The 25,928-nt window shown below is 36.8% G+C and overlaps 1 protein-coding gene across 1 annotated transcript in view; it reads right to left on the bottom strand.

Annotated features, from left to right (window-relative positions):
• LOC139721953 (uncharacterized) overlaps positions 1-25,258 on the bottom strand; it is an 87,418-nt gene extending 62,160 nt beyond the window's left edge. Inside the window, exons 1-5 of the mRNA XM_071633276.1 lie at positions 25,202-25,258; positions 23,092-23,558; positions 8,826-9,030; positions 2,757-4,783; positions 2,053-2,168 (exon numbers count right to left, since the gene is read on the bottom strand). Of these exons, the coding sequence (XP_071489377.1) occupies positions 2,053-2,168; positions 2,757-4,783; positions 8,826-9,030; positions 23,092-23,472 (2,729 nt within the window). The 5' untranslated portion in view covers positions 23,473-23,558; positions 25,202-25,258. The remainder of the gene's footprint in view (positions 1-2,052; positions 2,169-2,756; positions 4,784-8,825; positions 9,031-23,091; positions 23,559-25,201) is intronic.
• Positions 25,259-25,928: the final 670 nt, after the last annotated feature.

The following is a 25,928-nucleotide window of genomic DNA, read 5'->3' as shown; positions in this document are numbered from 1 at the left end:
AGTAGTAGTAGTAGTAGTAGTAGTAGTAGTAGTAGTAGTATTGACGATTATTCAATGCTCGTGAATCATCATGTTGGCAAGCCATATGCGGATATATTCTAAGGTACAGAGTGTCGCAGCCTGCACAGACAAAAGCCTCTTTGAGAAGTGAATACAATAGAGCAGCCACCCCAGTCCCACATCATTCCCCTCCCCCACCCCCTTCCCCAATCCAGTGAATATGACATGAACAAGCCCATCTAGGGATTACAAATACAGCTGGGGTCACAATCACATGTCAATGAAACACACTAGATTGTTCCGTCAGAAAAGCAGATCATGTTGAATAGCATCAATGCCCCAGTGACTTGACAGAAGTAATACTGAAAAATTGCTCCGCAGTGGGCCACTGGCAGGTCAAACAGGCATATGAAATTTTTGTACAAAAAAAAAAGGCATGGAGGGGGTTAAGGGAGCATCAAAGGAGAAAGGTAAGTTAAAGGTAGCACTCTGGCTTGCTGAACCCTCTCCAAATGGAAACTGATTAGGTTAGAAAATGTGGCTAATTGTTCTTAAGAGTATGAACAATCAAAAAAAAAAAAAAAACATCTTTCAAAGAGTAAACTTTCATTTAAACTCCTAAGGATCAATAATTTTTTTCTGAATTACCCATCCCCCCCCCAAAAAAAAAAAAAAAAAAAAGAAATAGAAAGTTTCAAAAAAAAAGTAAAGCACAGCAAAAAACACAAATGAGGCAGGTAAAATAACCTTGTCAAGCTTGAGGGTTTGAAACACAAGCAAAGACCATAATGTTGATAAATGGCAGCCTAGGACTGCTATAAATCAATACTCCTGCTATACTAGTATTGAGTAGTTAACCCAAGGAGGTCACACTATTGATAGCTTACTTCCATGACTGAAGAAGATCTATCAAAACTTTTCTGAAGAGTTTCAAATAAAGCAAAAGAGCTGCAGGTGGTTACAGTCAGTTAATGACCTTGCCTCTCCCGATAGCATAAAAGGTTCAGACTGAATTTACTCGATAAAGTGCATTCAAAGGTGTATCGGACACCCGCTACAACCTAACACCGCTCGATCAGTAGGTGAGCGAAGAGAGAGAGAGTCAAATTTCTGGGTGCTGGCATTTTATTACGGAGCAGTAACGTTGCAGTTGATTCCTCAACAATTGCATTAATTCCATAGACTTGTTCCAGACACAACCCCTTTTTCATTCAACATTGGCTTTTTATGTCGACACCACAAGAAAAAAGTCCTGATGCATGGATTCAGTTCTCTTCCTTCTTTCTTTCTTTCTTTCTTTCTTTCTTTCTTTCTTTCTTTCTTTCTTTCTTTCTTTCTTTCTTTCTTTCTGTCTTTTTGAGAATGGAGGATAACAAACGATGACAATATCTGGAATAATTCATGACAATGCAAAGTTGGAATATTGTTCTGATGTATTCTCCAGAGATGGCATGCATAGATTGGATATTCATCTGTCAGACCAGGGAGGTGCCACCTCCCTGGTCAGACTGAGGGTGTATGTACTTTGTTCAGAACTCAGTGTGGGGGAACATGTTGTGAATACAAGCATTCATCAACATTCTTCCTTCTGGTGTATACAAATATATTTATACCTAATACTTAGCTTTTTAAAGTTACTTTGGAATACCATGTGTCTGATACCTTCATAAGGAATTGTGCCCTGATTATAAAAATGGGGACATCATGCAATTCATTTTGATATGAAAACAGGTGTCAGCTTTTAGTGTTTGTATATGAACCTGTCGATGTGTGTTTGAATGAATCAAGTTTTAATATGACAGATTGATCAGCATGTGCAATTCTGAGCAACGCTGGTTAAATCCACAGAAAAAGTGCAGTTATTGTCATGAGCTTGTCTGAATGGAACGAAAGCAAAGCTGCACCTCAACTACCAATGGGATATTAACCAAATTAGGTCTGACAACTAGCTGACTGCAGGAAAAATGAAAGAAAAGAGGGTACAGTCTGTGGTATGTGGCAATGTTGCTGTGTATTCAATAACATACAAAAACTTTTGTTCTTCTCTCTTACCGCATACTGGAGCCAGGAACGGTGTCGTTGAGTTGACTGAGTGGGTGGGGATTTCCCATAGCAGGAGTACTGAGATCCGACAGGAGTAGATCATCATCATGGTAGTGACTCCAGCTCTGTAAACCAAGGCAGTTCGTTAATGGACACATTTTCAACACAACACTGAAATCATTCAGAAATATCAAATGAGGCCTCTATATACCAAATCAACAAACACTGCTTGGCAAAGTGACAATGTTAAACATTAGATTGAGAACATAAATATGTTTTGCTTTTTAAATCTAATCCACAATCTGGCGGTTGCTATGTCAGCATGTCCTCATTGTAGGATAAAAATGTGCAGGGTCTGATTCGAAAGTTTGACAGACATTCAAAAGTAGCTGCACATTGCCAATCTCTTTGTTAAGAAAGACCTCACTCAACACCAAGATTGAGCAATCTGAGCAGTTTCAGGAGGAATTATGTGCGTGTTGAAAACTCATTAATGCTCTTGTGTTAAGTCTGCAAAAGTGACAAAAATCAGGTTGAAAACTCACAAAAACTTTTGTACAGAATATGGAAAAGTGACAAATAACTATCATTCAGTGATACAAAGTAGATCAATGATCATTTGCTCATATCTACATTATTACACTACCACTCATAGCTAACTGGTGAGGATGCTATCATAAACTATATGAAGTGCGTGGGGAAACTTGACTTACCTGGTCACGATGCATCTCCTCTGGTACCCTCCACTGATGACTGTTTATCTGGAGTTGAGACCTTTTAGTTGGAGATGTGAGATTTGACTGGTGACCCCTTCTCACAGGCAATTCTAGTGATTTGCCATAGTGTGAGAATTCGAGATAGGAACCTGAATCGTCCAACTTGCTGCTCCTGTGCTGATCGTTGGGCCTGACTTCTTGTGAAACTGGTGACTCATACTGTTTCCCGGAAGAATGTCTCAACTGTATGGATTCCTCAGCACTGAGTCTAGTGTGTATCACACTTGGATCAGCACGACTGTGCACATCCGTGGCCACAGATCTTTTTGAAGATGCTAAGGTAAATTCCTTGTGTTGATCATCCGAGGCACTCTTGGAAGACGACTTTGAATGCAATAACTCACCATCATGCTGCCCTGATACCGTTAAAGTTCTTGAGAGCCGCTGTGTTGTCTCCAACCTCTGAGTAAGAACATGGTTTCTTGAGGTAGTCGATGGGATTGTATCCAACTGAGTGCGCAGTGATCCTCCTCCCAGAGGCATCGTTGAATGTTTGCCATCCCTTGGTTCTGGATGGGACTTTGTCGTGCTATGGTCGGTCACTTTAAAGCCTGATGGCACAGAGGATAGCAAGAGATCATGGACATCATCAGTGCTGGGATTCAAGGCTGCCTGGGACACCGGAATTCTGGAGCCTGATGATAACCCTGTAGAATGAAGGTGAGATGGCATTGACACCCTTGCACGTGATGATAAAAGTTCACTGCCATCACTGCTGTCATGATCCTTCCCAAGTCCTGGGCTGTGCAGATATTGGGAAAGCACCTTGTCATGCCCATGTAGCCTTTCCCTGTGCCAATGATATTGCTTCTGAGTTTCACCTTCATCCTTATGCCTTGTGTGCCTGTCCAATACTTGAAAGTCTGTGGCAGATGTATCCAGCAAAGTTTGTGGCTTTGATGCCTTCTCTGTCCTCCTTCCAGAATTGTGTCCACTCCGCTCTACAAGATCTCCATACTCTTGAAGGTGCTTTTGACGTGACAGTCTTTCCTCTACTACCGTATTGCTTTCATCTACATTCTGAGAAGAAGCAGTAGAGCTGTGGTAATCTTGGTTTTGCTCCACGTGCCACCCTGATGCTGAAATCTCAAAATCCTGCTCGAGATTTCTCCGTCTTGGCAGTCTTTTGTGTGATGTGGACCTTCTTGAAAATGTATCCATACTTGAAGCTTTGTCCAGAACTTCCGTACCAGCACCAAGGTTTCTAAGGTCATTTGTAGGCTGCTTGAAAGATGATGTGACACTGTTTGTAACTTGTCTAAGGGGAAAAGATTGTTTATCATAACTTCCAACATCTACATGAAGAGTACTTGGATTACTTAACTCTTTTGGAAATGCATATTTGTCACTCAACAATGGGTGGGACTGATAATACTGTTGACTTATGGAATGGCTTTGGCCTGATCCGGGAAGAGCTGTCTGAGATGAGCTCCTCCCTTGTTCATCCCCAGGGGAATCATACATGTAACTTATTCCCCGAGAGTTTTTGTGAATATTCTCATGTCGAAATTCATTTTCTGGAAAGTGAGCACCATTGTCGTAATAGTGAGCAGCAGTAGCTTTCATGGTTAGTTCAGAATCCACATCAGCGGTCCACCCAAAATGGCGATGAGGGCTCTGAAATTTGTTCCTTTGATTGTTCGTCCGGGCTTCAGGCATCCTTTGATCTTCTTGGCCACTGTGGGCTGTCTCCTCCCCAAAATCTAGAAGCACGCTGGTTGTCTCTTCAGGAGAATTAAAAGTCCTTTGTTCCATGATTTCAGAATTTTCTCTCTCTTCCTCATGAATGCTTTGCCTCTCTCTCCTCCTGCCTGCCAACATCTTGTGCTGTTCCCATGACAACGCATCATGCTCGGATGAATGGTGATTGGGATGGCCGTGAAGGCTGAGGTTACTTCTTCTGAGTACATCATCAGAGCTCATTGAAGGCAAGTGTTTGATGTACACTTCAGTCAGCGTGTGCACTGAGGAAACAATGGGGAAATCAACAGAAGACGCATTGCTGTGAATTATCATTATCTTCCATCATTGTTACCTGCAAACATTTAAATAAATGTCTTTCCTGGTGAAGTGAATACAGGTTTCAGTCTAAGTAAGTTGAAGGCCATTTGAAGGATGTTTCTTCCTTCTTTCTTTTTTTCTTTTTCTTTTTTTTTTGGGGGGGGGGGGGGCATTGTTACTTCCCATATCCCCTATTCCCTTTTAATTGTTGCAATGCTACACACTATCTATATTGTATCGGTGCAGTTTTTGCTAGATCAATCATTTGCCATCACATTTGTTTCCTTTTCTGTTGTTTTTTTTTTTTTTGGGGGGGGGGGCAGTGTAGTGTAGATAGCATTAGTCCCATACTCTGTAAACTTCGAGGGCGATATCTAAATTTTGGAAAAGTAATTCATACATCATTTCACAGAAATCACAGCTGTTCATGAAATAGAATTGATTCTTCTCATGTGTATTGACACTGAGGATCAGCATTTACAAACAACTCCTCAAAAATATTGAGACAGGGTACTGTTTGCACTGCTCCAGGGAACGGACAAACCATCAAGCCTTGAATGGCATACCAGCTTAAGTCAAACATATTTAGGGTTCTCTATTTACTCATTTCATCTGGGCAAGATCGATATCTACACCACACTCAGTATGGAGGGCTAATATTTACCCATCCCTGTTTGAAACCCTAACCCCATCTTGAATAGCACACTGCAATGAAAAAGGAACTTGCTTGGAGAGAAATGTCGTGCAATGAGGCGCTAAATGAACGAAGGCCACAGTACCTGCATGTGTCAATAGAAACAGATGGCACCTGAATTCTAACACGACTACTAATAGGCCATGTTGACAAGCTCACATAGAGCTGCCTTTTATAGAAGTGTATTTAACATCTCATAACCACTGTGGCCCTTTCCTCATGTCAGACATACACACAAACCATACACACAAACCATATATGAATCTGTATTTCCATACATTTCAGTATATTACCGTACCCTCATTTCTGGTTTTGCATCAACAAGTGTAAGCTAGTTACTTTTTCATTCAATAAACATTTGATCACAAAATATGGTACAGAAATATGCAGATTGTTTGATTTGAAACGTCTGTTGACTCAGAGCAGATGATCAATGCTGACGAAAGCAGTTGCAATTGAGAAAAAGGAATAATATCCAAAGTCTATCTGAGCTTATTTGAAATGATCGAATTCATGAGTCACTAAAATACATGAAAATGATCAGTGGGTGATGTACAGTGTATTTTGTTCTAATTCATTACATAGTTAGAAGTAGTCATTCATAACAGAGAAACTGACTGCTGATATTGTAGCCTAAAAGAGAGACTGTCTATAAAAGATCTACAGCAATTAGACTGATTTGAGATCAGAGTGTGAAGGCCCATTGCATTCACAAAATGATATGCAATCACATATACGGCATATTTTAAAAACAAAGACTTATATTATATACGGTGTAAGTTCTAACATCATCTGTTTGGTTTCGATTAAAAGTACTGTACAGAGAAAGGTATTCAATGGAAGCTATCAAAGCAAAGAGTTCAGTGGAAACTTGTCTGAAATCAGATGAACAGCAATAGAGGGACATATAAAGTGTAAGAGGTGTACACTTGTATGTTCATCAGCATATAAGTCATGGATCTGGTTTCACCTTGAATGTTGTGCAGTGACAGAATATCATTACAGCCTTAAAGGGATCGTATAGTTTTCGTTGAGACTTAACTTCAGGTTTCTAACATTTTTTTGGTGAGATAATGAGAAACATCTTATGAAATATGAAAGACCATGTAATTCCACAAGGAATTCAGCATTTATTTGATGAAAATTGGTTTTGAAATTGCTGAGATATCCAAAACACAGCGATTCTAATAAAAGGTGGGACCCATCTTTTATTATGATTGTTTTGTTTTACTTTGTTTTTGGATGTTTCAGCCGTTCCAAAACCAATTTTCATCAAATAAACTTTGAATTCCTCCTAGAATGGTATGCTCTGTACTATTTCATAAGTGTTTTCTTGGTATCTCGCAAAAAGTTAAAAGCCTAATTCTCATCTCCACCAATACTGTACCATCCCTTTCACCCAAGGGGTTAAAGACTCCTTCAGCACTTGGTAAATGAAATGTAAACTCTCACATCACAAGAAGTACACTTCATCCAAATGCCTAGAGTACTCAAGTTATGTTAATTGAAATCATCTTCTTTACCGCACACATTGAGGAAGAAGGCTAAAACACTATATGAATTTTCTTTTTCTTCAATGTAATTTATTAGTTTTATCATTATTGATGAAGGAAATAGGATCCACAAGACCTGATATCTTGTGTCATGTGATCCATGCAACAGCTGCTCTGGTTAATGGATTTGTCCCTATTTGTACACCTTGTCAGATTTACACTGTGCAAACACCAAAACTGTAACTTGTACACCCTATGTCCAAAAAAAAAAAATGACAACGGGACCCTCCACAATGATATCTCTAAAAATAGTGAATCAATCCAAATACAATTTCACGGTATGAAACTATAACTTATTACCCACATCTTACAGAAAACCCCATCCAATTTGCTTCAGTAGTCAAGGAGAAATGAGGAGTTTTGTAGAGCATGTCAGGAATCCCTTCCCTCCAAGTTCTGTCCATCATTTGTCCATTGTGTTCACACATTGTGCAGTTCCAAGAGCATTCGAGTGCCTAACTTGGAAGATGACATGCGTGACACTGATCCACATATCTCTGTGACCACTCAACCAAATTGAATGGGATTTTAAGACCCTGAAGTAGCATTTAGATGGTTACATCATATTGGAAGTTATCAATGCGAAAATCCGATTGTAAGTTTTTGGGGGGACATACGTACTGTACAATACTCTACATGGAATTTTATAAGACCGATTTCACTCAAAAGCTCTGCAGAGCTTTGTGCATCAACTGCTGATCAAAGAACAAATCCAACACAAGGGCAAGTATGATACAATAGGTATTGATAGGATTGTCTGATTCCTATTCATCAACATTTAGTTTTGGGATCCCATCTTCATCTGCAGGGAAAGCACTGACACAGTGGTCAAGCCGATCGGCAAACAAAGCAACTTGAGAGTAAAGGACCGAAATCGGATTTGAAGAAGTCTGGAGATGAATTTGGAGTCACAAGCATTCTTTTCTTGTGAAAATTCTGATGAAAAGTCTCATGTTCCGTACAACTCTGCTGGAAATGGTGGTACTTATCAAAGTGCCGCTGTCTGAATGAAACATGTTCGTTCTTTCTCATACTGCAGTTTCATGAAAATGATTCAAACTGTACTCAATAGAGAATTACAGTGATATGCAACTTTCTATACAACTGTGATGGCATAGGTTTACTTATCCTGTATCTTCCATAGCTCATCACTGATTGTCTTTATGTTTGTTGGTTTATGAACTACTGCTAGATATGTAATGATGACAATGGAAATCAGTCCTTTTCCTTTTCTGATTCCTTTGCAAATATCCTATCAATAGACAGAATGAATTATTAGTAAAATGTATCATTCTCTAGTGTCTTCTCAATATCCTTCCACTTTAATGCCTCAATTTTCACATCAATCACATGAGAATATATTTAAGCTACAGGTTTGTACAAAGTACAGTACTCTCCACTTTAATCAGGTACAGCTTGGGTACTCTGCTTTTAAATTTGACTTACTATCAAAATGAAAAACAGTTCCCAATGAGTATTATATTTAAATACCAGATAAACGGGTAGGCATTCCGGATAAATGGGTACAACTGTAGAAATCTTCCAGATTAACCTGATCTATTTCCATAGTTTCCCACGGAAAGCCTCTAGAATTTGTGTGGTAGATTTTGAAGAAACTGTGAGGTGTTGACAGTTGATAGAAAGCTTGGGTTGACGTTTTTTATGTTAAAAATGCAGTGTACTATCGATTCGCTGTATCACTCTGCCAGACACTACTACCACTACCCAATTGTACTACACAAAGTTTTCCTCACTCACCTGATGAGAATGAACCTGATGGTGATGGAAAATCCATTTCATCCACTTCTTCACTTTCTTCATACCCCTCTAGATGAGACAAATGGAAGGATCCATTTGACGAGAGCCTTTGTGAAATGTCCAGATGGGTTGTACCATGTTGTGAAGAGGGGTGAACAGAGGGAGGAAGGTGGGAATGACTGGTGTTGCTGGAAGACTGATGTCTCTGTAGTGTGTCATAAAGTTACAATGGAAAGAGAAAAGTACTGCATGAACTTAACTTACACTTTGAATTGTACTTTGTTCATTCATTGGAAATATGCACTATGTTTATAGTGTGCAGAACAGCTACAGTACTTATTCTACAACAAATCGACATGGATTTCCAACACAATGAAACATGAATTGATGTTCAGGGCACAAACATGCATGGATAAATGCTATAATGATTCTCAACAAAGTGTTCTTTGGGCATTACACAAGGTATTTCAAGCAGGGAAAAAAATCTCTTCTCTTGCATAAAATTGGTGTAAAACTGATTTAGCCACGTTTTACATTTGTGAGATCATTGATTATCAAAAAGATTTATCTATAGCCTTTTTTTTACATTATCTTTTTCTATGGGAAACATATTGGAGAGTTCTGAGATGGCAATACCACTGCATCAAATCTGTGTGATATTAATAATGTGATTATGGTCAGTATGCTTAATAGAGTTTCATGACTATTATGAGAGGCTTTGAAATAATCTATAGTTTCTATAACTCTTTTTTTCTCATTCTAAGACTATTCTGTTTGTGTGACAGACAGAACTCATTACATCAGAGCATGAATATGGGGTGGAGAGCTCCTTGAACCTGATGGATATCAAATGCTCACAGCAGACGTTGAGGGAGAAGATTACAGCATTTAAATACTCAAGTACAATGTAAACTTGTGTACAGAGTATGACCTACATTGTACATGTACTATTAACAGGTGTGACGTACATGTAGGACATAAGGTGACTTCAATGTAATTACTGACCATTATATACTATTATACTGTGTCACACACCTGTGTCACCCAAGGGAAAAAATGCTGTATAACCTTGGAATATTGACATCAATTGGTGTATAACATACAAGTCTCAATGTCACAAGATCTTGTAACAGGAGCTCCAAGCGCAAACTCCTCATGTATGGAATGCTTGATTCGGTTTTTACAGTATTTTTTTTTTTTCTGTTTGTCATCAGTCTTTAGAGATTTGCTCTTTTCAACATAAATTCTGACACAAAAACAAACAAATAATGTGACAGCAGAAGATATTGGCATGTATTACAGCATAGTACAATGATGCATACAATGTACTAGGAGGTCAGGAAAAGTAGTCTTGGTTACATATGACCTTGAAAATTTGTACACAGAAAGAATATGTTCTCATGACAAAAAAGGATATTTTCTCTCCAAATATTCATTTTTTTACGAGCTATCTATCATGTGACACTGTAGTGTATATTACAGAAGCATCATTGCTTCATAAATTTGCCTTCAAATGTATAAACTGGAATTGAAGTAAAAAGCTAAGTCATTTGATAAAAGTACAAATTGTATCATCATTTGTACAGCATGCCACGCATACAATGTAGAGCAATCTCTGGTAATCTTTGTAAAATTATGCTTAAAGGACAAGTCCACCATCATATACATGTATGTGGATTGAGTGAAAGCAGCAATATCTGTAGAACACATCAGGGAAAGTTTGGGGAAAATCGGACAATCTGTTTAAAAGATACGAATTTTTAAAGTATCTGCATAGTCAGTGCTGGATGAGAAGACTAAGGGTGTATGATGTCAAATGCGTACAACAATAACGAAAATATAAAGAGAATTTCACAAAATTTTACTTTTTGAAAAAGGTGCACATTTCCTCGACTTGTCACTGACGTATGTTAAGGGTAATATTATTCCCCCTTGCCTTCTGAAAGCTCAGGGAAGTCAACTGTGTTCAATAGTATGCGAGAAAAGTGAAAATATCTTGAATTTTCCTTATAGTTTTTTTATATCGTTGTACACATGTGACATCACAAGCTGTAGTAGTGTTTGCATCCAGCAGTGACTAAGTAGAAACTTCAAAAATTCATTGCTTTTATTAAAACAGATTGTCCGATTTTCCTCAAACTCATGCTGATGTGTTCTATAGATATTGCTGCATTCACTCACTCCACATGTCTATGAAGGTGAACTTGTCCTTTCACAGCTGTAAATCATTTTAAATCATTTTATTGAATACAACAAGAACAAAACATGACTGAATGTGAAGCATTTGTAATGATTTCATTGTATCAAGTAGACATTGAGAAAAATGTTGTACATTGTAGATAAATGTACAAGTTGTATACATGCCTTTGTGGGGGAACATCATACAGTGTACCTTTCCCCTTTAGAGTAATGGCTTGAATGCAATACTCAGAACCAAGTTCCCTTCCTCCTCTTCCTCACAAGACATTGCTAAGATCTAATAATATTATAATTTGGATGCATCAAGCATGAAATAATGGCCGCCCCTTCCTTCAAATCACATCCCAGATAGAATCAGCAGGCATAATTTGATTCTGTCCTTCCTCCTCTTCTAATGGACACTGCCCATTATGATGCACAGCCTGTTGTAGTGATATACAGTATGGCACTTTTTTGCAGCACATCTCCCTGGCTGCCACTGCTGAAAAGATTTGCAAAAATTGAGGGGACGCGAGCAGCATAATTTCAGTCACTCTCAGTATGCTTCATCTGGCTAACATCCTTTGTGTCAGCGATATTCCTTTCACTCAGATAGAGGGAACTGGAGAGGCATAATGTCTCTCTCTGAGAAATGTGTGGAAGATGCTAGTACCGGTAAAATGTTTGAAAGAAAAACCCTAGAAACACTCAGTACTATCACGGGGGCGGAAGACACTTCCACTTCCCTGGTACTATGAATACATGTACATGTGTACAGTGTAATAGAAGTATCAGTTCCATTCTTTCCCTCTTTCTTTCCCTCTCTCTCTCTGTCTCTAGCTCTCTTTACTATTTACAGATAAATTTTATCCTGTATTATATCAATATTCAATATAGACTTATAACAGATAAATGTAATCCATTCAAATGAATACATCCTTATAGTCTCAGATGGATCTCATATCAACATTATAGCAGGGCTCGACACTAACGGTGGCCCGGTGGCCCGGGGCCACCAAAAACGCACGTCGGGCCACGAAAATTTCAAAAATAAAGATTTTGGTGGCCCAATCAGGCCACCAAAAAAAAGTCGGGTGTTTGCCTTTACTTTTCGAATTGAACAGCGTAACAATCGGCTCCGTAAGACGCTAAAATAAATGTCAGATGTTTGCTTTTAATTTTGGAAATGAATACCGGTAATATTCGACTCCGAATGATACTAAAATAAATGTCGGATGTTTGCATATACTTTTGGAAATGAATAACGGTAAAATTAAGCTCCATACGGTGCTAAAATTAATGTCAGATATTTGATTTGCATTCGGAAATGAGTAAGGATAACATTCGGCTCCGGAGAGATGCTGAAATAAATGTCGAATGTTTGCTTTGACATTCGGAAATGAATGATAATAATATTCAACTCCGTACGGTGATAAAATAAATGCCGGATGTTTGCTTTTACGTTCGAAAGTAATTAGCAATAACATTCAGCTCCGGAAGATGCTAAAATGAATGTCTAATGATTCCTTCAACGTTCGGAAATGAATAACAATTCATGATATTCAACTCCGTACGATGATTAAATAAATGTCGGAAGTTTGCTTTTACTTTCGAAAGTAAATAACAATAACATTCGGTTCCGGAAGATGCTAAAATAAATGTCAGATGATTGCTTTTACGTTCGGAAGTGAATAGCAGTAATATTCTGCCCCATACGATGCTAAAATAACTGTTGGATGTTTGCTTTTAAATTTCGAAATGAATAACAGTAACATTCAGTTGCGTTCGATGGTAAAATTAATGTTTGATGTTTGCTTTGGCGTTCGGAAATGAAGAACAAAAATATTCAACTCCGTACGATGATAAACTAAATGTCTGATGTTTGCTTATGTTCGAAAGTAAATAGCAATAACATTCAGCTCCGGAAGATGCTGAAATGAATGTCGAATGTTTGCTTTGACGTTCGGAAATGAATAACAATGATATTCAACTCCGTATGATGATAAAATAAATGCTGGATGTTTGCTTTTACGTTCGTAAGTAAATAGCAATAACATTTGGCTCCGGAAGATGCCAAAATAAATATCAGATGATTGCTTTTACGTTTGGAAGTGAATAGCAGTAACATTCTGCTCCATACGATGGTAAAATAAATGTCGGATATTTGCTATTACATTTGAAATGAATAACAGTAACATTCAGCTGCGTTTGATGGTAAAATAAATGTCTGATGTCTGCCTTGACGTTCAAAAATGAAAAATAGTAACATTTGGCTCCGTACGATACTAAAATAATTGTCAGATGATTCATTTCACTTTCGGAAGTGGACAGCAGTAACATTCGGCTCCGTACGATAATAAAATAAATGTCGGATGTTTGCCTTTAAATTTGGAAATGAATAACGGTAATAATATTCTGCTCCGTGCAATGCTAAAATAAATAACAGATAGGGAAATGAATAACGGTATCAATCGGCTCAGTTAGATGCTAAAATAATAGCGGATGTTTGCTTTCACGTTCGGAAATGAATAAGGATGACATTCAGCTCCGTAAGATGCTAAAATGAATGTCGGTTGTTTGCTTTTACATTTGAAAATGATTAACGGTAACACTCGGCTCCGTAAGGTGCTAAAATACTAGTAAATGTTGGATGATTGCTTTTACACATAACGGTAACTTTCGGCTCTTTACAATGATAAAACAAATGTCGGATGTTTGCAAATGCCTGCAAATGCTCCCACTTTCTCATTTCAAACGTAAGTTTTGACCACCTAAATAGGCATCGATTTTTATAATAATCTGTAAGCCTATTTGCTAAATCTTAGAACTCAGAATAACGGTAAGATGATTGAATTTTCTATTCATTTATTTTAGACATGGGTACCTGTATCACTTCAGTAATGCTTAATATCTTAATATTTATTTGTCTATTATATATTTAGTAGGACCGATTTAGTTTTTCTTATGTTTTTCTTGATTTTTTTTTTCGGGCCACCAAATTTTACTTTCGGGCCACCAAAAAATAAAAATCAATGATTTTGGTGGCCCGATCGGGCCACCAAAAATAAAAGTTAGTGTGGAGCCCTGTTATAGATTGATCAAGTACCGGTAACTATCAAATTCCCTCTGTTCTTTTCTCCATCTCCCTTTCTTCTTTCCTGCAGTCATATCAAAATGTCTTCTGCTTTCAACACAGATCTATGACATTAGCTGCTATTAATATTTTTCCATTCTAGCTGTCCTCACTAGGTACTTCAGTGAGAACTACTTAAGTCTAAATAAGACATATATTATTGCTTTTATACTGGGATATAATTCTCACTCTGGGTAATTAACACTTCATGTGCCAAATTCAAATTACAATAAAATATGTCACTCACCATCTGAAACGTACTTGATGAAAGATAATGTCAGACACCTCGTGAACCAAAAGACTTGAAATGTGAACAGTTCTGCTATCTAATCTACAGTGTAGGCCTACATTTGTATGCAGTGAATAGTTTCTCAATAACATGCAGACACTTGGTGCATTCAATAGAAAAAATAGAGGTTGCACTGCTATAAAAGAGTATCATACAACAGTGCACAATTGCAAAGACCATTCTTACTGTCAGGGATATTAATGCGCTCTAAATTATCTCCTTACAATTTCACAAGGACTTTGAAAAGTGTCCTCCACAAAGGAGAGCCTTGTGGAAGACAGAGGAAAGTGTTTAAAGCGGAGCACAGCACATTATCAAAAGGACATTTGAGCACAGAGAAGAATAAGGATTGGTCCTATTTCCATTGATCCCCCTAATCAATTGTGGGATGATATCCTTTAAAGTGTCTCAGAAAGAAAGAAGACTAGATCAGAATTAGCCATTGTTGCACCACACAAACTGATGAAAATCAATAGTCATATTGATCGGCCATTATTTCCCAGCACTTGTATCAAAACAGAACTCTTCCATATCTATGGAAAAGGAGCATACATTGAACAATTGTTGGACAGTGGAAAAATTCTAAATCATTTGGAGAGTGAAATGTAAAACTGTTCATAAATATTTAAAGCATATTACGTACACCTTGAATGTGCTCTGAAACATTTCAAAATGCTCACTTCATAAGTTTGTAGGTCTACCAAACTTGTCCTACAGTGTAGTTGTGAGTTTCAAACAGATGGATTTTTACATTTTACTGTATGTGCAAAATACTGTACACTCTACAAAATAGGAGTACAGTGTACAGTACAATATCTGCTCTTCTTTTTAGTACTTTCAAATTGAGGTCACAGAAAACATCTAATAAGATTGTTGAAAAAGCTGGCCACCAGTGGACCCTGATTGGCCAGTTTATACAGAAGGTCATCATCCTCGAGTGTCAGGGTCACCTCATTTCCAATCAACAAAATCCAAGAATTGATCATTGATAATCCAGGGACCAAACATTCCAAAAGACAGACCTGTATCTACTATCAAAAAAAGTATAAAGCTGGTTCCTATTACAAATATGTGCAATGTATTGTCACTTGGCACAACACCTGGCTTCTGAACAACAAACTGTATTGTACAAATTGATGTTTCATGACATCTCCAAACTCTGTTTTCCCAAATATTCAACAAAATTTAAGTGTACATTCCAAATGATCTGAAAATGCTACTTGGCCATACCTGCCAACTATGAACTTCAGTTGTATGAACAATTTTTGGAAGCTGCTCAGAGAAAACAAGCTCATGGTGAACAGGTTGCAAATATCTTTATCAGCCTATAGACTGCAATCAAATTCAAGTTCATTTATTTCACATATTGATAAAAACAGACAAAATACAAAAAGAAAGCATTGAAGGAGTCACTGATGAAATACATTTAATCATAACATTGGTAAAAACTAATACAGGATTGATCAAATGTGAGGGACAAACAAAGGCCGGTGGCCTGTCAATGGCGCATCCCAAGAAATTTTACAAAATATAAATTACATTGTAAGACTGCGGCGAACCTTACTACATGTACCACATTTTGATGTCGACATATTAAATACAGAGCAAAGTTGTCATTCTAATATATAAAAAAAAAACAGGTGAGATCTCTTTCTTACAATGCTTACCATTCAACAAATGATTGGTCAGCACTTTCCACAGCATTCAGACCTCGAATTGCAATTCTAATACTTTCCAAGCTTGGGACTCCTTCATAAAAATCTCCTCAGTCAGATCAAAGAAAACTGAAGAGAGCACGAATCAGAAGTTGCAGGACTGAGGAAGCACTTAAATTGTTCCTTGTCATGATCAACAGTGGCAGCGGGTCCAAGAATATTCAGGATCTCTCAAGAGACCTGCAGAGTTCTGCTGGTTCTGCTTAAGGGCAAGTCCAAGATAAGGTCCCCTCAGAAGGCAAAAATTCATCTTTGCTTAATATTGACATGTTTGGTATCATTTTGAAGCTTATGAGTTGAAGTTTTGATTTCCATGGAGGAAAAAATTATATAACGTAAATTTATGCAAATTTCAAGGGCTTCATTTGCATAATTGTGAAACACAGCGTTACGTATGGGACATTTATAAAAATTCATATTAATTCAAAGGAAAGCAAATGATATTTGATTAATATGTGGACATAAGAAGTTCATCAAATAGTTGAACTTTGTATGAAAATTTAGGGATTATGCAAATGAGTATGCAAATTAGCTCGTGTCCTATCATGAGATGTCCCATACGTAACAAATTGAGGTCATTTTTTAAGGTTTTTTCTGAAATTGCTATGGTTATATTAATGCCCTTTTGGAAAGTTCTAATTTATTGTTTAGAGAAATTAAATACCATAGAAAAAAGAAAAAGCAGCAAAAGGAATATTTTTCATGAGGCATTGAAATAATGTTACGTATGGGACAAATGCGTTACGTATGGGACATCCTCATACATAATGCATGTGAATGCATGTAGCTAGCTGGGAAGGTCTCTCAGTACACAAATGGTCAATCATCCTGAAGAAAGCATCCCAACATTGTAACTACTTTTTGAGTTATAGACACTTTAAACAATACATGTACTTGACTGAACAATTTTCAGAAAGGGGGAGTGGAAAATGGCAAAATACACAATGAAAAATCAGCATTAAAGGGATTGTATAGTTTTTTGTAGAAACGGGGATTCAGTTTTCAACATTTAATGAGATGATTGGAAACCAATTATATGAATTACTAAAGAGCATACAATCCTAAGACAGGAGGAATTCAAAGTTTAGTGACGGAGATCCAATTTGAAATGGTTGTGATATAAATATTAAAAAAAAAAATAAAGTAAAATGATTTTTTTTTATTGCAAGTGATACAAAAAATTGTCCTTATTCAGGTTTCAATAATAGCCACGACAAAATTCATGGGTATACATACTGAGGTGTGACTCGAATCAATGACCTGACTGCTAGACAGACATCATATATCTACTCGATCACTGAGGTTCCACGCAGCAGGTATTGCTTAATTATAAAAATTAATATTTCTTTTGTCAAGTTGTTTTTTATTGAAACTAAATGGCAAACTGCCCATCATCAATGGATTTTAATAAACACTTTAAACTATTCAATTTTTCAGTAGTAACTATCCTGATAGAAATAGGGCATACACGTGTACATACTCCGGTTGGTCATAAAAATATAGAATATGATTAAATATGATTATGATGGTAAATATTTGGGGAATATTGTTCCCTTGTCAATCTGAATCAGTATTTGAGTAGTTTCAACTGATTCCATTTCAATAATTATGCAAAAAAATTTTATATGGGTATTTTGCAAAATTATTTTGCAAAATACCCATAAACGTGTCTCTCCACACACTAAACGAATGGGGGACAAAGGGCATGCATACTCAGGTTGGTCATAAAAATATAAAAATATGATTGAATAAGACTAGGATGGTGAATATTTGGGGAATATTGTTTCCTTGACAATCTGGATCAGTATTTGAGTAGTTTCAACTGATTTTACTTCAATAATTATGCAAAATACCCATAAACATGGTTCTTCACACACTAAATGAATGGGGGACAAACTGTCCCATACGTAACTGTCCCATACGTAACATGTCATGTCTGTCTTTAATTAGAGCCTGTAATTAGAGCTTTTTACCTAATGATACGAAACTCACCTGTGATAATCTTGAGTGTTGTGACTTTCATCACAGTGAGTTACAAGTTGTAGAATGAAATACTTTCAGAGAGTTTTGAGGTTGAAAAAAATGTTCAAAAAAACAAAATTTTTCTGGTCCCATACGTAACGGCACTTATTTTCTCTTCTAGAATATAATTGTGAAGGTCATTTTTCTCCATTTTTTGCATGATTATACTTCTCCTAAATATCAATCACCATGATAAAGTTTAATATGATCAAAAGCCATTAACACTATTTTTCAGGTCATAAAAGTCTCTGAATGTCCCATACGTAACGCGCGTGTTATCTTGGACTTGCCCATAAGCAAACACTCTTCAAATTCTTCTCCAGCTCATCTTGTTTAAACTTGAACTACCGGTATTCAGGCAGGCGGTTAAAATTACAAACCTGCGTGTGCCACCACCAGCAAAGCTTCTAGTAGGGTTGCTGAGGCTGGAGGAGGTCGGAGGTCAATAACTGTCCCTAGCAACGCCCAAGCCTTCCTGTCAACAAGGGCACTGAGGTTCATTCCCCTGTGATTCCTGTAAAGTATGTGAATGGGGTGCTCATCTTACCATGCACCATCACACATTGGCAAGCCAGAAAAATTCTAAATATCTCAAGCATACTAGAATGTACAGTGTAGTAAGCACAGCAAAAGACATCTTTCTTTTGTGATGTTTGTTTATAATATAAAGACAACTTGGAAATGTGGACAAAGCAGGCAAAGCATCAACTGGGGGAAACTTGGAGAGCAAATAAACAAGACGTGTTAATCATTTGACTGGCCCAATTTTATAAAAGCGAGATGTAAAACAAGCATAGCAGCAATTCTGCCAGGCAGAGTACAGCACAGAGGTCACGACCTTCAGTAATAAAGCCAAGCTATTGTGTACGGTAACCAAGTCATAAAATACCGGCATGGTACAAAGGTGAATATTTTGTGTATCCAGTTGTAGTATATTGGTTTCCAGACATCAACACAACCATTCATCACCCATCTCTCTCCCTCGTTCTCCCAAAGAGACAGGGGAGCAATACTAAATGACCTTATCACACCTGTCACTCAGGCCCACATCCAGTCAGTTCAGGGCAAACATCTCCACAGAAACAGAGGAGGATGTTGACATGCTCCAGTAATTCTGCCTGGTGACAGGAAATTAATTTTTATTTAAATTGAGCCCTTTATTGATGACTGTTTCCCCAAGTTTATAGACCATCTAATATTCAGTGACATTAAATCCCATATGAAGGTGATTGATTGCAAATATAAAACACACATGGAGAGGAAATGGGATGCAACAAATCGTGTAAATGTATTTCTGGAACATACAACTGTACATGTACACATTGTACAGTACACTCTTTGTAAAAGACATGATGGGTTTTGCCCTCATGCACAAAAGTACAAATTTGTGTTCAATTTTTTATGCAGCCATGTGACTGAGGTTATAATATTGAGACTAGAGATATTCACTGCATATTCAAGATGGAACTTCACATGCATGTGTAATTTCATTTTTTTTTTTAATCCTACAAAACCTACTTTGTATTCTCTGTGGCTGAAGATAGTTCCCAGCACCAATCCTACAGATTCATTTTACAGTGTATGCATGCTTGTGATAATACATATTTGTAATTTCAACTTTCATAACTGTCCCCCCCCCCCCCCCCCCCCCGTTATCTTTTCTACGATGTATGGTTATTTGCATGACGGATACAGTACATACATTAGTTATGATGGCAAGATCAGTAAAAATAATGAGATAATTGAACACTTCCATGATTTTATTGACCATGCTGGATTAACCTTTGCCCTTACAACTGTTCTACAATGTAATGGTCAAGTGTTGCCAAACCTTGATATCTTATGATACTCATTATTACTACAATATTTTTTGTCACAGAAGTTTCTTTGTGATGATTATGATCTTTTCATCTTACCATCCGATGAAGCAAACTTTACTGGATCAAATATACAATAACATGTATGCAACAACATGTTAAATGAAGGTCTTACTCTAGAGGACAATACAACAATGCACCATACTTCCTCCAAGATCTGTGAGACATCATCGTGTTTGCTGACTCTCTGCCTTCACAAATAAAGGGCTTTTCACTTGGCAGGCTTCTGTTGCTTTTCAGCAAACACGAGATTGGCTTTAAAAGAAAAACACTGTTTGCGTTTGTTGCACAAAATACAAGGGATGATCAGGCTTCTCTTAATTTGAATATCCCATTATTATCTTAAGTGAAATTCTAGTGCTTAACTATGGCAGTTTGCTTTTCAAGCAATACTTAGAATATAGCTGAACAATACATGACATACATACGTGTACATTACAGGCTTTAATATTCAAGTAGTGTACATGTAATCTTTTTGCACACAACATGAACTTTCCACAACCTTGAAGGATTGACACAACTTGTTTTCAATTCCACCTTTTTCATTTTAAATTCAACCATACAGAATCCTAAAGCTATTGACTGCTAGTCAATGCAACGCACTTTGATTTCAGCAACTTTCCAACACTTTGAAATCCTAATGAACGTAACACTAACATTCGATACAAGTTTTTTACTCCAATGCGTGCAAACCAACATCTGCTGTTTATTCAACTGATTGTGTTTTATCAAGCTCTTGACTTTTATTTCCTATATCAATTATCATTTGTACGTATCTTTGGACGTTATTTTCGGGCTTGGTCAAATTCATGTTCAGGCAAGTGTTTTGCAACAGTTTGAAAATCTGCTTGCCTGACTGAGAAAGTGATTAAAAAAAAAGAAAAGTTATGTAGCACCCTGCAATTAATCTTGTATCAAAATACATGTAAAACACCATACAATGTACAATGTACACACACTAGGACATACAAATATGTAGCATGTACAGTACACTGTAATTCCCTGCCATCAGTCAACCAAAGCAAAATGTACAGCTGGGCAATTCCGCAGTTAGGTGGACATGACATGGATAAAAGAAATGTGCCTCTTTATCTTTTACTCTTTAATCTAGGTACGTTGTATCAACTAATGCCATGGATGTTCACCAATCATTAAGGTCTTTCAAATTCAGTAGATTTTATCTTTCGTATTGATTGATTTCGCGAAATCTAAAACCATCATTTAAAATGTACATGTGGGACTGGGGATGCTGAAATTCACTTAAATGCAAATTACAGTGGGTTCCTTTGAAATTTTTTCCTCAAAGTTTTGCTAAAGGGTAAAAGATAAATACATTTAAATACTCCAGAAGTCGTGTGACATTTTGTAAATTACAAAAGGGTGAAATGACCTGCGGAATTACTCTGGACAAATGTAACGTTACTAACCGTAACGTTACTAACCATGCTTTTGGGGGTCTAGCTAAGAAATTATTGGTCAAACTGCTAAAAAACATTGTGTGAACATTTGTCATGATGCAATAATTGAAATTAATGCAACACTTTGTTTGAAGTAACTTGAATTTTTGCACACTTTTTGTTACAAGACATTGATTTTTTTGTCATGTCCTTTTTTCATAACGTTACTAACCAGCCCTTTAAGTTGCCATACATTGTAGCAATGCTATTATTTCTTATATTGTATTCATTCTTTTCTGTATCATAAACCTGGGAATGATGAACATGTTTTTGACATAATTTTGGCTTGAAATGAATAAATGGTAATATAGTAGTAAAAACAAATATCTAAATTTGTTCAAATGTAACGTTACTAACCGTGGAATTGCCCAGCTGTACATGATGTGTACATCACACATACACATTGTACATGTCTACATACTGACTAAATTCAAAGTGAAATTTTCTTTTATATTCTACACTCTTGTTTAAAAAAGTCAATAGACAGAGCATTTCTTATCAACTGCAGTTTAGAAATACAGCTCTTCCCAAAGTTTCAATTTTAGATCATGAAATTATTTGATACAAATGTAAATTGAATATTTTATTGCCAGTTCTAAACTGCACTGTTTCAATTTTTAACAGCCATTATAATTTGTTCACTCATTTTCTTTTAATACATATACAGGATCACTGGTCAAAGACCTGTGCTTTCTGGATTTTTACTTTTTACATGGTGACCCCACTTAAAATCATGTGGGATAGGAGCACATAATGAGTCATTGTAGATGCATTATAATATGTAAAATCCACTTTATACCTTCCCTATCCCTACTGTAAGTTTCAGTCAACTTGTTCTTGTATACTTGTACTGGAGAATGAATCTAATAACAAAAAAGCAAAAGAATTTACTAAATACCTGTAAAACAAAACAAAAAATGAGCTGCAATTATGTTTAATCTGGCAAATAAAGTACATTGTTTTGAGTATAAAGTGTACATTGCAAATTTATGCCAACTGATGGATCAGAATTCTTGTAAAAAAAGAAACAACAACAAAACAAATATGTTTGCTAACTTGTATGGCATGGTGTCCACAAGCATGGTAATCACTACAAAAGTATGAAAATGTTTGAAAAACTGTTATAGTACAGTGTATCAATGGAAACATTTTAGAATAGAGAATTTGCAGATAAGGAAAATTCGAATTGTAAAACTCTTTGGATAATATCTGATATCAAAGCTTCTGAAACAAAAACACAGGGAAAAAAATGGATTAAAAAAAAAAACAGTCCTGCACATACACATATACAATGTACACGCTATTATCAGTGTACTATGCTTTTTTTTTAAATGTAATGTACAGTGTACCTGCAGTCCATGAACAGTCAGTGAGATGCATTTTAACACTTACATCCATTATCAGATTAGAAGATAAAGATTAACAACCTATGTCTTGTATAAATTTATACACTCAAGTAGTAGTAACAGATGTCTGGAATTTGATTAAAAACGTTACTTAAAAATCTATGAAAAAAAATTACTGAAAAACATAAGAAGAACATCAAAAAATATATGTTTAACCATTCTGGGCAGCCATGTCAGAACTTTTCTTACCTCCTTTGCTTTTCTTCTGAACATCTTCCCTCCAGTTTGGAATGCATTGTCTTTAATATCCTCTGTGCTCACTCCGTTTATCCTACGCTCAAAAACAAGGCTATCCGTAACTCTGGAATGCTGGCCTTCAGTTTGCTTAGAATGTGATGCATTATGTTCAAAGAACTTGAATCTGCTCTGTGAAAGGGTACCCTCTCCTGCCAGGCACATTGCAGCATTGGTTTGCTTGGGACCCTTTTCACTGACGGAGCAGAGGGTCGCCCCATCCACAGTGCTCTCACTGAGCACGTCGAAGTGGGGCACGTTGGACTGTTTCCCTCCAATCCCATGATTCTCTGCGGGGAGGTCTTTGCACTTTCTCTGTGAGTGTGACATCTGCATGTCTTCCACTCTTCATTTGCAATTGACATCATCATGAAGGTGCAGCATGTTTGTCCGTGGTGCCTTCATCACAGCACAAAACGATCCTACATTGGGGAATACAGACAAACAAAATGTTTCACTTGAGTCTTCACTAAATCAAATTACCTGGTAAATGTGCTTTGGAGACAAGGTAGGTTTATAAATGTTTAAAACAAAGTTTCACTCAATTAATAGGATATGGAGACATGGTACACACAGTTGCATTTATCATCATGATCATAGACAAGTGCACCAATAGTCATATTAATTTAAAGGACAAGTTCACCTTCATAAACATAAGGATTGAGAGAATGCAACAATATTAGTAGAACACGTCAATGAAAGTTTTAGGAAAATTGGGCAATCGATGCAAAAGTTATGAATTTTTAAAATTTTTGTGTTGGAACCGCTGGATGAGGAGACTACTACAGCTTGTGAGTCATATGCGTACAACAGCATAAAGAAAATGTAAAGAAAATTCAACATATTTTCACTTTTTTCGCATAATAATAGAACACTTGAATTGCCTCTTTCTAAAGGCAGGGGGAATAATATTACCCATAACATTTGTCGGTAACGAGTCGGGGGAATGTGTACTTTTTTCAAAAGATGAAATTTTGTGAAATTCTCTTTATATTTTCCTTATTGTTGTACGCATGTGACATCTAAGTTATTCGCACACTGCAGTAGTCTTCTCATCCAGCGGTTACTGCACAAAAACTTATAATTCATAACTTTTGAACGGATTGTCCGATTTTCCTCAAACTTTCAATGATGTGTTCTACTAATATTGCTACATTCTCTCAATCCTTATGTTTATGAAGGTGAACTTGTCCTTTAATGCCTTGAGCAACAGTAACAAGCCAAGCCAAAATACACTTGAATAATCTTACACCTCTTTCAGCACAGGACTATATTATCAAACAGGCAGGCTACTCAGTTGACGAGAGCCTCGCAACCACACTCCTATCAGGTACCATATTCGAGAACTGAATCGCATCACCATTCGTTCTTCCCAAGCTGGCATTCCCTGTCGTCAGAAATTGTTTCAGCGCCATCTGTGGGATATTTCGAAACCGTCTAACGGTTGATCACAGTGGCTACAATTGTAGTTATTTTCATCAAATTTTCTATGTGCTTGTAAATATCTGTTAAAATAAATTGTATCATAATGTAAATAGCACCAGTTTGCAAGAATCTTCAGTATACTGAAGGAGGCAGACTTAATCAGAAGTAGAAGAAGAAGAAGAAGCCAAGTGATATTCATGGCAAGGATGCAGTATTCTATAAATACATTCTAATTTCTAGTAGGTCTAGTCTAGTAAACATTGTTACCACAATACAAAGAATCTTCAAGTTTGAAAGAGGCAGACTGAACCAAAAGAAGAAGAAAAAGATGCACAATATGATTTTATTGTTGCCCATGCCCATGATTCGACAGTGCGTGCCTTTTTACCGTAGTTCGTTCTAACGTTAACGTTACAGATCATGCTAGCGCCAGCTAGTTCTAGTAAATCCAAGGAGGTATAGTATTAAAATCACACAAAAATATTAGTCTGGGACTATTGACTTTTTACACTAACTTTTCACCATTTTCGGATGAACCCAGGTTTCGGGTTAGATCAACGAATACAACACTGATCCGCGAATGAAATTAAAGCCGTATCCAACTACTCACTTAACCAATCAAATCATCTTGTCAACTTACCATGAAACTGCAGATATGTTCCAGGCATTTATCACGAGTACGTTAGTCAACTTTTCCAGATACGGTAACTAGCATTTTGTACACACCGCGCTCAAAATTTTGTTTCCCGTCGAATCGCGATCGCGCACCTCCTCGGTGTACTCCAATGTTGACGTCCCAATCACTGCGATCCCGTTTTGACCGTAAGTGGCGTTCTTTCTAAAAGACCGGTTCGTAAACTTCACCAATCTGTTCCGAAGAAAGGATTGGTCAATGATCATAAGCAGACATTATTAATTTTGTTTTGAATGCCGTTGTAACAAGCCAGACGTTAGAAACTTTATGAACATTACATAAGTACAATTTATACGCATGCAATTCTTTTTATTCAATAATTTTTACTAAAATTGAAGAAACTTTGGGTTTTTCTCTTTTTTTTTCCTTACGGAACTTGCTTTTATACAAGATATGTTTTTTTTTTTTGAAGTTTCCTCTATTCTTTACAATTTAGTGCTATATACCTATCAAATTAGGACCTACACTGATTTACTAAAAATATTTATAACTTAAGCATATCTTGATATGCAAGTTGTTCGCAAAAGCCGATAAGTCCATTTCCAATTCTTCTAGATCACGATTTTTCGTTACACTCTGTTGGCGTTAAGTTTTTGCCTTCTTTTGTTAGACACGGACCCGCACAAAACAGCTTTGAGATCAAATCAGGAGCCTTATATTGCAATCAAAAATG

The sequence above is a fragment of the Diadema antillarum genome, unplaced genomic scaffold, assembly GCF_040938485.1.
Source record: "Diadema antillarum isolate AM-2024a unplaced genomic scaffold, OU_Dant_1.0 scf00000153, whole genome shotgun sequence".
NCBI classification, from domain to species: domain Eukaryota; kingdom Metazoa; phylum Echinodermata; class Echinoidea; order Diadematoida; family Diadematidae; genus Diadema; species Diadema antillarum.
The sequence above is the reverse complement of the archived record's forward strand: the minus strand, read 5'-3'. Positions and strand labels throughout refer to the sequence as shown.